Source organism: Lolium perenne, chromosome 4 (genome assembly GCF_019359855.2).
Source record: "Lolium perenne isolate Kyuss_39 chromosome 4, Kyuss_2.0, whole genome shotgun sequence".
Lineage (NCBI taxonomy): Eukaryota > Viridiplantae > Streptophyta > Magnoliopsida > Poales > Poaceae > Lolium > Lolium perenne.
In genome coordinates, this window is record NC_067247.2 from 86,828,398 (window position 1) to 86,839,525 (window position 11,128).

General features: G+C 44.3%; 1 protein-coding gene across 1 annotated transcript; it reads left to right on the forward strand.

Moving 5' to 3' along the window:
- The first annotated feature begins 4,028 nt into the window (after positions 1-4,028).
- Positions 4,029-7,770, forward strand: LOC127293203 (uncharacterized). Its single transcript, XM_071819654.1, has 11 exons — positions 4,029-4,940; positions 5,027-5,193; positions 5,302-5,590; positions 5,623-5,692; positions 5,884-5,956; positions 6,044-6,206; positions 6,305-6,596; positions 6,724-6,838; positions 6,943-7,106; positions 7,254-7,328; positions 7,425-7,770. Exons 1-11 carry the CDS (start codon positions 4,195-4,197, stop codon positions 7,611-7,613), a joined length of 2,343 nt encoding a protein of 780 aa, XP_071675755.1. The 5' UTR covers positions 4,029-4,194; the 3' UTR covers positions 7,614-7,770.
- Positions 7,771-11,128: the final 3,358 nt, after the last annotated feature.

Here is an 11,128-nt window from a genome sequence, read left to right on the forward strand (position 1 = left end):
TGGCGGCCGGAGCCCGGACGCCGCCACCACTAGTCCACATCCACCCATGGATGGAGATGACAAGACGAGCCTCCTACCAGTCTCCACATTCATCATGGGATGAGCGTAGCAAGTCCCCACGGCAGGGATCTACACCTCCGTCGGAAAAACTTATTTTTTAATTATACCTGAATACGATCTCCACTACAGATGCCTAACAAGTTTAATCTGAACCATGCTCGTCATAATAGTACGATGAACTAGAACCAAACAGAGTCAACTTAATTCACACAGAGGAGGTGTTAATTTCCATACAAATCAAAATCAAATCATTTTCATTAGATCTGGATTGAACTTCATGGACTCAAATTAGCAGTTGGTTCATCGTCTCATGCATAGCAGATAGCCCAAAAGATTGTGCTGAAATTAAACCAGAGGCTTTGATGGTTGGGATGGGGTAACGATATGGAGAGGGCTGCTTTTGATCGGAATGAAGTCTGCAGCGTGAGCTCGGAAGGAGCCGACCTATGGCGTTTCGAAAGATTGGATGTGGAGCACGATCAGGAGGGTAGAGGCGGCGGCGTATGATGTATCAAGGGTAACTAAAAAAGTAAAAAATGCCCTGCTAAATTGATGGCTAGATATGTCTGGTACTCCCATCCTCCAAATAGAGTACCAGGTTACCTTAAAAATACTCGTATGCTTTTCCGTGTAAAGTTCGTTACTAATCTGAGCCGATTGAAATGGGTGTAAAACTCGTGTATCGATTTCGAACAAACCCTTGTGCTTTTCGTGATCCAAACGCAAAAAAAATTAAAAATGTTTGAGAGGCCTTTGCGTGTCCGCTAGTTACCGCTGACCGGTGTAAAAATTCGGATCTGTGTACGTACTGCTTCAACTTGGAATCCCCAAAGTATAGCAGCGTGGTTCAGAGTTCTACATTTCAGGATTAAAATTCAAGATCTAGTTTTAACTGATTATGACTTGCAATGATCTTGTTGAAGGAATTGTTTTGATAGCAGGGACTATTTTCTGGGTGAAAATCTAAGGTTTTTGATCGGGTGCCGATAGTGCTTGTGCACTGTTCACTTCTTGCGTCGCTTTTGGAGAGCCCGGAGTTCAGGTGTTGTTTGGTGGCAGTTGTATTGTTGCTAGGGCTAGAATACCGTAGCGGGTTTTTGTTTTCTTAGCTTCTTTTTTTTTCTTTTTTTGGTTGTGTGCATCCATAATGCTATTAGGGTATTACATGGTCGCAGAGTCTGTGTGTATTTGGTATCTCTTAATATTAATATATTCCCTGTATGGAAAAGAATCTGGTTCGAAGTCTGAACGATGTCGCATCAGCTCACATTACAACCCGGATTTGCCCTGTTCCAAAATTCATTCATTATACTATTCACCCCCGACCTTGCAGCCCCGCTCCAACCGGCCTAACACACGTGAGCATCGTTCCCGAATCTAATCGAGCTCTGTTTTAAACTCCAATCCACCTCGGTTCCCCCACCAGACCCTAGCCCCGGGCCGCTCCCTCGGTTTCCATAGGCAGCGAAGAGGCGCCCATCCCATAGTCCTCGGCCTCCAGGCACCACCGGTGGCCATTGAGCGATGATGTGGAGGAGGCCGAGTTTTATTAGTACACATGTATTGCGTAATTGCAAAATAAGTCCGAATTTTAGAAGTTTGGACGTTACGATTTTTTCTGAACAGTAGAGGGGTCCTTCGAGACCCCTGATGCTGCATTAAGATAACTTCGGTGGAGTACATTATACAAGAAAAACCTCAAATGAGAAGGAAAATACTACTAGGTCCATGAAATTTGCATAGAAGACCCTTATTTAGAAAAAGAACAAGCAATTGGAGATAGGGCTTCGGCTAGCTCCAGCTCCACCACAACGACTATGCAACCAAGCACGATCATCTGCTACACCACCAGGGACTTGTGTGCCACTATTACAACAACTAACTAATTATCTGGCTGGCAAGTCGACAAAGAACGAGAAGTGGTTCAACGACTATCCTCAACTATGCGTTGTGCCCCCTAATCCCGTGCCAATTGACCACTGCATTATGTTCATCTCAATATATTTTTACCGGTGCCTCCTATTCTCAGAGCTCCACAATACTCCTTTAGCGGCTATAAGGGATAGCCAAAAGTTTGTTCTTGATCATATCATAACTACCATCACAAATTCTATGACTTAAAGAAAGAAGTGATCTCTTGCGAATAGTATGGACCGACACGGATAGAATTCGGATGGTGAAGGTGAGCTATGGAGGGAAGGGCAATGCCTGTGTGTATATATTGACCGGCACTTGTGTAGCGTTGGGACATGGAGCCATGAAGTGGATCGTGAACAAGAAATGTGTTTCCTTGTTAGTGTTCTACTAGGAGTAAACACTAAGACCCTGTTTGAAATGGGTGTAAAATTTGTGCATGAAATTCAAACAAACCTTGCTTTCCGTGATCCAAACAAGCGACGCATATATGGCTGGTGACACAAAGTGGAGCAGCGTGGTTCGGAATCCGGTTTGAAGTCTGAACGATGTCGCATCCGCTCACATTGTAGCCCGGATTTGCCCTGCTCCAACGTTCGTTTAATATACAGTATCTCGTCCACCTCTCGACCTTGCACCCTAACCGACCTAATACACGCGCGCATCGTTCTCGAATACGATCGAGCTCTGTTTCAAAGTCCGATCCACCCCGGTTCACCACCAAACCCTAGCCCCAGCCCGCTCCCTCGGTCGCCATGGGCAGCCAAGAGGCGCCCCTCTCGCGGCCCTCGGCCTCCAGGCACCGCCGCCGACCGCTGAGCGACGACGCGGTGGAGTCCTCCTCCCCGAAGCGCCAAAAGCTTAGCCTCCATCGTCATCACCATAGCCACCGCCACGGGGACAGGGCAGATCGGGGCGAGGCAGAGGACGGTGAGATACTAGACGACGACGACGCCGCCAACAATAGGGCCATCGGCAAGTCCGGGTCGGTGTTCTGCGGTCTGGCACCTGCTCCGGTCTGTTCCGAACCCCCCTGCGTTGCGTTGCCGTTGGGTATAGGTTATTTTCGTTGCCCTTTTCCATTGATCCATAATTTCTTCTTTTCGTGTGAATTTCAGTTGGAATAATGTGTAATTGTTTTGTTTTGCTTTTCGAAATTTATGGCGCACACATCATGTAGGATGGCAAAGCATTTGCAGATAACTACAATTAAATTTGGTTAAAACTTTCATAGGAAGGTGTCGGTCTTAGTCTTGGTAATAAGTGAAACCGAGTATACAGTAGTTCCATGCATCTATTCAAAGTTTTGGTGTTTTACATACTTGGATACTCTGAGCTCTCTGAACTCTGAAGCACATTTATTTAACTGGTTCATAAAAAGCATTATGTATTGTTTAGATTCCTCTGAGATAGTTTGTAACCAATAAACCAGAGGGGAACCCCTTTACTGCACAAAAAAGGGAATTAAAAGGTTCATATCTTTGTTTGTGACTTGAAGTTATTTTGTGCAAACAATTAAACATCCTGGGAAAAGTGTTAAAACAACCCGCGACTTTTTTTCTTTTTTAAGTAATCACAAACTAACACAAGCCTATTCATAGCATTTTTTTTGTTTTTCTGACGAAAATACTATTCTTCATTACCTATTACTTCGTATATTCTAATGCACAAGATTGTTAGCATACCTTTGAGATGCCAGCTGTTTAACCTGTTAGCATGTACTTTGTATTGTTACATTTATGCAGCTTGTATTATTTGTTTATTTCTAGCACAAGCTTGTACGGTTGGGTATATCTGAATTACCGTTGATAGTTTGATACCAGACTAGCAGTGTCGCATAGATTTCACCTGATAATGACAATAAACTGGGCCTAGCATACTGACATAGAGCTGCTGGTCAGCACGTGCTAACGATATATTAGGAAGAAGCTTTCTTAGATTGTCTTGTCGTTCCGATTTTTCTGGTCATGCTTTTTCCGAAAAGGCTTTTAGTCATGCTTGCTTTTCTGCTACTCGAGGAACTCACTTTGAAGTTCATTTTAACTGTAGGAATGTGATGATAAATCTGATGCAAATGTGCTGCATGCCTCTGGACTGGCCAGTGATCCATCTGAAAAGTATGGTGTTTCAGCCAATAAACGGAACTCGTATCATTCTGAAAATGGAACTACCGGTTCAAGTCACAGGAAATACAGTAAACGTAATGAACCCTTTGAAAGGATGTCAAGATTTCCACAATCAAGAAGTGAGAGGGAAATAGAACACAAGGATGCTGAGGTGAATGATACAGAAGCAAGATCATGTCAGGGGTATCTTGTTTCCAGAAAAGAGAGTAACAGGATGCAGAATGGCAGAGATGAACGTCATGCTAGGTCTAAAGTTTCTCAAACAGAAGACCATTATATGAGATATCCTTACCCAAGACAACACAGTGAAGCTCATAACATGGATCGCTTGAGGTCTAGTCATGCTTACAGAGGAACTAGATCTGAAGCCAATGGCCTGCGAAATTTTGTGACGGGTGCTTCTGAACATGAGAATGCTGATGATAGATGTATTGAGCCGGATAGATATTCAGCTAGGAGGTGGGCGACTGGAAGAGGGATCTATAAGGAAAGGAAAAGGATTTGTATGGAAAAGGATAGACGAAGTAGTAGCACAAGACACAAAGATGATGCAAGGCAAAATGATAAAACTAATGATAGTTGTAAATTAAGAGATATGGTTGGCAACATACATGGAATGGAGAAGCTCAGTGGTGACGGAGACATGAGACACTTTGGGGCCAACAAAAATTATGCTCATCGGACGGGAGAAATAAATGGAAAATATGAGCAAAATGACTCTACACATGTTAACTATGATTTTTTCAGCAATCCCAAAGACATGCCAATATCTGGGGAGAAGTGTAGTGAGGCCAATCACAGAACCAAGAGATCTGAGGAAATCATTAATGAATCTTTCAAGTAAGGTTACTCATATACTCATATTCTCTTGTTCTATAGCCTCATTTCATTTACTTTTTATTAAAGTTGTTGTGTGATGATGTCAGGGAGGAAGATCAAGATAACTTTGAACACTTTGCAAAGCAAGAAGAAGATGATCCTGAAAAAACTAAGGAGGAAGCAAGAAAGAGGAGGGATGCTATTCTGGAGAAACACAGGCAACGCCAGTTGCAGAAGGAACAGCAGGAACCTGTGCCTTGCCTAGATAGTAAAGGTACCCTGTTTTGACTAAACTAAATCATATTTCTGTGTGATTTTTTTTGTTTTGATATGAAAAGGCTATGTTATTCATATTTTGATATCTAAGCTTTATCGTCGGCAGAAGTAACATCACTGGATAGAGATGCTGCTGCTACTGAAGTGAAAGATGCTTATTCAGTCACCTTAATGGTTGAGGGAAAGATTGGAAATAATCACGAGCCATCAAATATGACCGTTAATGGAAACCCCTACACTGTGAGGAAATCTCATCCTACCCAGCCTAACATTTCAATCAACTTGGGGGAATCTGGTGATCAAAGGACGAAAGGTTTTTCAGGTTTTGAAGAGAGCATTCCCATGGTAATAATCTTTTTCGCGTTCACTTGTTTGCTCGCCATTTTCTCAGCCAGGATTCTTACTTGACATCTTGAAAAAATTTACAGAGTGGAAGATCTTCAGATGTACTTTGCTGTGATATTTTTGGAGTATCACCTATTAGAGTTCAAAAATCGGTAAGCTTTATTCCTTCTGCTTTCTAATATTCTTCAACTGAACTGTTATTTCTTACTTCAGAATTGTTCTATATTCTCTTTTTCTTAACAGTCTTGCTAATCTATTGGCAATTTTATCTTCAATTTTCTTTGCCTGAGAGCTTTCACCAGTATTTTTTTTGTGCTCACCTATTGATAGTTGTGTTATGCAGGGTAATCTAGATGGTATGCATATCAGGAAAAAAGGGATCCGCGACAACTGGGATGATGAGGATGGATATTACAGTAAGGCTCTATTGATCTTACCTTTTCAGTATCTACTTCTCCGTTATTCCTATATTATTCAAGTTTACATTTTTTCTTTTTATACAGAGTACCACTTGGGGGAAGTGCTAGGTGGCCGTTACAGAATTACAGCAGGCTATGGAAAGGGAGTTTTCTCAACTGTTGTCCAGGCAAAGGATCTAAAAGCTGGGAAAAATGATCCTGAAGAAGTTGCTATCAAAATTATCTGCAATGACGAAACAAAAGAAAGGTAAGTTGAGTTCACTACAACTTCTCTCCTTTCTAGACCATATATCCAATATGGTAAAATAGCATTTGACCTTGTATTTTTGCATTTTGATCGTACAGGTACAAATCTGGTAAGAGGGAAGCTTCTGTATTGGAAAAATTGTCAAATGCAGATCGTGAAGACAGACGACACTGTGTGCGGTTTATTTCTAGTTTCATGTATCGAGATCATCCCTGTTTAGTTGTTGAATCTCTTCATATGAATCTTCGTGAGGTTATAAAGAAATTTGGTCGCGATATAGGGCTGAAGCTTACTGCTGTGAGGACGTACTCAAAACAGCTTTTCAACGCGCTGAAGCATCTAAAGTGTTGCAGTATCCTCCATTGTGATATTAAGCCAGATAATATACTGGTATGTCTTCTTACCAAGTATCTTAATTGTCTTTGGTATAGGTCATACTCGTAGAGCTTATTTCAAGATTTAGGGAAATTCTAAAAATGAGCTTATTTCAAGTTTCTGTAACTGCATATTTTTGTAGGTAAATGGGTCGAAAAGCTTGTTGAAACTATGCGATTTCGGTAGTGCTTTGTCTGCTGGAAGAAATGATATCACACCAGTTCTTGTGAGCCGCTTCTATCGAGCGCCTGAGATAAGTAAGTTATTTACTTGACGTGTACAATCATTTCATTATATTCTTATATAAGTTAAATTATTGTGGACTTGCATGCAAACATAGTAATTTGGTATCCTCCTGCAGTTCTTGGATTGCCCTACGATCATGCGTTGGATATGTGGTCTGTTGGCTGTTGCCTATTTGAACTTTACACAGGAAAAATCTTATTTCCTGGTGGGACCAACAATGGCATGCTTTGGCTTCACATGGAATTGAAGGGCCCATTCCCTAAGAAGATGCTTCGAAAGGTAAGATAAATGATGATGGAGATATATTACTTCCTATGATGTAGGAGTACGTACTTCTGTATATTCTTGAGAATAAGAAAGTATGTACGGTAGCATTTGTACTCACTGTTATTCCTTCTAATAAAATAATTTTTCTTAATTATACAGGGGGCCTTTACAAGTCAACACTTTGACCATGACCTTAATTTTCATGTTACTGATGAGAACCTGATGATGAAAAAGGTATGCCGATTATTTATACTTCAGTAAACTGATGACGCTCTCTTTTAGTATTTTCAGTTAAAGGAAATATTATTGATATCTTTTTGTTTCTGGTAGGCTGTGAATAAATTGCTGATGAACTTTAAATCAAAGGGTGTTGGCTCCAAAATATCAAGCTTCCCAGGCGAGGATCTAAAGTTGCTGTCCAAGTTTAAAGATCTCCTGGAAAAAATATTCGTTTTAGATCCAGAAAAGAGGCTTACTGTGTCACAAGCACTTGGCCATCCATTTATCACTGGCGAGTGAAGTAGTGAATTGATACGATCATACCTCAGTTTTAGTTATGTTGAGCTTATCTTCTTTCTTAACTGAACTTTGGGCTTAACCTGTCTAACGCATCGGCGGTTATGTCTTTTTTGCGAGAGGCTGGAGCTTTAAGAATTAAGGTCATAATACCTGGACGAAGCATCTGGAATTCTGTAGTACAGTAGTATCTGGAATTCTGCATATTGCCGTCCTTGGTAACAGTTATATTAGCCTGAAAAGTGCAGGATTTTTCTGCGATTGACAAGTTGAATCTATCAGTGTTTGATTCTGTATATTGCCATATTTGATAACAGTTATATTAGCCTGAAAAGTGCAGGATTTTTCTGGGATTGACAAGTTGAATCTATCTGTGTTTGAAAGGTGAAATTTCTCTGTATGCTATTTGATAATATCTGAACTGATGCATCTAGTTTGTGATCTATATTCAGATATTTTTGCTTATACCGAAGTCTCCTGAAATTGTATTTGAAGAGAAAGTTTCTGTTTTTTTTCCTTAAGCCTACTTATATCTATGTGTCAAATGTTTGAGCTTTTCCTAGCTTATCTTTAATGCAATATTTACGGCTACATGCTTTTACCTTTCTTACACTTTCCACTTTTTGTGGTAATTAGTTGAATGCCCATTGGTTGCCACGGTCCGTCAAACTTAGTGTCCACAAATAAGTGTACTTATAATTTTTGTCCTAAGTCAAAATTTAAAACTTTGACCAATTTCATTAAAAAGAGTAGAAACATACTACCTCGGTTCCGATGAATAAGGCTTATAAAGTTACTCAAAAAAAATCTTACTAAGCTTGACCAAATATGAAGATGAATATATAAACATCTACAACATAAAAAAAATATATTATAAAAACATGTCTTGTGTATCTACTAATATCACTTTGGTATCGTAAATGTTTATGTACTCCCTCTCTCTCCTTTCCCTTTTAATTGACTTTGATTTAGTACAATCTAAATCAGAGTCAAATAATAGAGAACAGAGCGACTATTTCTCTATATCATTGGTCACACTTAGATGATGTTTACTTCTGACCAAATTTATAAGTCTTATTTACGGGCAAGAAACTCTTAGATGATGTTAACTCTTATGATACCCAAGTTGTTGGGCTTGCGCTCCTGGCCAGGCAAGCATACACAGTTGCTTTCGCTAGACAGCATTGAGAGCTTTCACTAGGCATGCAAACCACATTCTTTTGGGTGTCTTCCAATGTGGTTTGCATTTCTCCTGTTTGCTTGATTGCTTTCGGTGTGAAACTTCTAAATCAACATATTGAGAACAAGTAAGTGCGAGTATGGTTGGTCTATGCAGGGGCGCTCCACGATAGCCGATTCGTGCGAGGACTAGGCTGTTAGAAATAGGATAGCTTTGATACTAAGCTAACTAGACAGTTATTAAGATTAGCTTAGGTCCTAAACTAAATAGGCAGTTAGTTTTGTCCAAACACGGTAATACCCAAGAGGTACCTTTGTAATCACCTTATTAACGTATGTTCAGTGGGTATATATACCCCTAACGATCATCAACATTTGGTTCTCTCAATCATTCTTTCTCAAACACGTTATCATGCTCTTTATCTCTACCAAGAGAGCAGAAAAGCAGCACGGCACGACGGTCCGGCAGCAGAATATCCGGCGTGATGCGTGGCCTGCCTGATCTTCAGCTTGGCTCTTTCCTGCAGCGCGAAGAATGGCTGAAAGGCTGCGCGCCCGGCACGCCCGATGAGTACCGGGCGCAGCCGTTCCATGAGCGGCGGTGGCGGTGACGGCCCAAGGCCGGCACGCGTAGCAGCATCCCCCGACGCGCGGCGCGCTCGTCTCGACTACGCGACCACCTAAGGTGATTTCCGGTGACGATCAACGGTCGGCACGGTGCGGCGAACGCCCGCTCCTGGCGCAACATCAGCAAGGGGCCAACAGCCGGCTCTCCGCACGACAGGGCCCACACGCCCTCCCCTGCCGGCGACCGACGGTGAAGGCCGTCACGACCACGGCCTGCATCGCTCTGCGCGGCAGCACCGTCCGGCGTACAAGCCCGGAAAAGCTAACCGGACCGACTGCGAGTCCTCCGGGTGCGGCTCCAAGCAGCGCGGATGCCTAGGCACTCCGCGGGCCAGTGGCCAACGGTCGGGGAGACGTGGCTTGCTTCCCCATGCTCCCAGCGGACAGAGATCAGGTGACATGCCATAGGCATGTCACCGATGAACAGTGCCGTAACATGCACTCCAGGCCGTTGGATCGAAAATGGATAGACAAGATCAAGCACTGTAGCGATGCACTGTAGACGATCATGTAGCATATGTACTGTAGCGGAGCACTGTAGATTTGCCCCTGTAGCGATGCACTGTAGATTGTCCCTGTAGCGGTTACTGTTCATGTCCATCTGGCCATCCATTTTTAATCCAACGATCAGAACATAGTCACATGTCACAGCACTGTTCATCGGTGACATGCCTATTGCATGTCACCTGATCTCTGTCCGCTCCCAGCGGGGGTGGTTTCTTTGAGCGAGAAATTCCTCGATCTGAACCAGTTTGGAAGACTGGAATAGATAGAAAACCTTATCTCTTCGGCTGGTTTTTCATTTTAGTCGTTAAGAGCATCTCCAGCCGCGTTCCCCAAAGCATCCCAAAGGGATTTGGAGCGCGCCGGACCAAAAAATCGTTCCAGCCGTGTCCCCCAAAGCCTATTTTTGTCCGGCGCGCCCCCATACGGTGTCCGGCGCCCCAATCCCGTCCCCGTCCCACAGGGGACGCACCGGGCACGCCGAACACAACGAAAAGCGAGGCGAACCGACGCGGGCCCGACACGTCAGCGGCACAGTTAATTTTAACCTAACCGCCTACCTTGCGACGGAAGTTATTCGCGCGCATTGACACACGGCGGTATCTTTGCCTTAATGGCGACGGAGGGGCAGGCGAGACGTCTCGTCGGTGCTGCGCCGACGAGACGCGTCGCCGGCGTTCGCACGCCACCGCCCGTTCCCGCACTTTCTTCCCACCTCTTCTCGCCTGTTCCCGCGCTTTCTTCCCGACGCCGGCGTCTATAAAAGGTCTCCCGGCTCAATGGTAGCCAACACACCCCGCCGGCAACAAACACAGCCCTCGTCGCTCCACCGCCGTCTCCTCCACCACCAGTGGCAATGGCGAACCGCCCAGGCGCTGACCAGTCCCCTCCACCGCCGTCTCCTCCACTTCCACTCCCGGACTCGCAGTTCGGCATCGACGTCGCCGCCCGGGAAGAGCGGTGGCGCGCACACCGTCAGCAGCGGCGGGAGGCAATGCAGCAGCAGGCCCGCCAGCAGCGGGAGGCGGCGCAGGCGGCGGATCTAGCAGCGTTCTGTGCCCATGGCCCCGCTGCAGGTGAGGCCGCGGCGGCAGCAGCGTGGCACGAGCGGCAGGCGCCACCGTTGCGGCGTCCGACGCCTCGACGGGACAGAGGCGCAACGGTGCCGGTACGGCGGAGATGGAGCAGCGGCCGGGGCGACGAGCGCC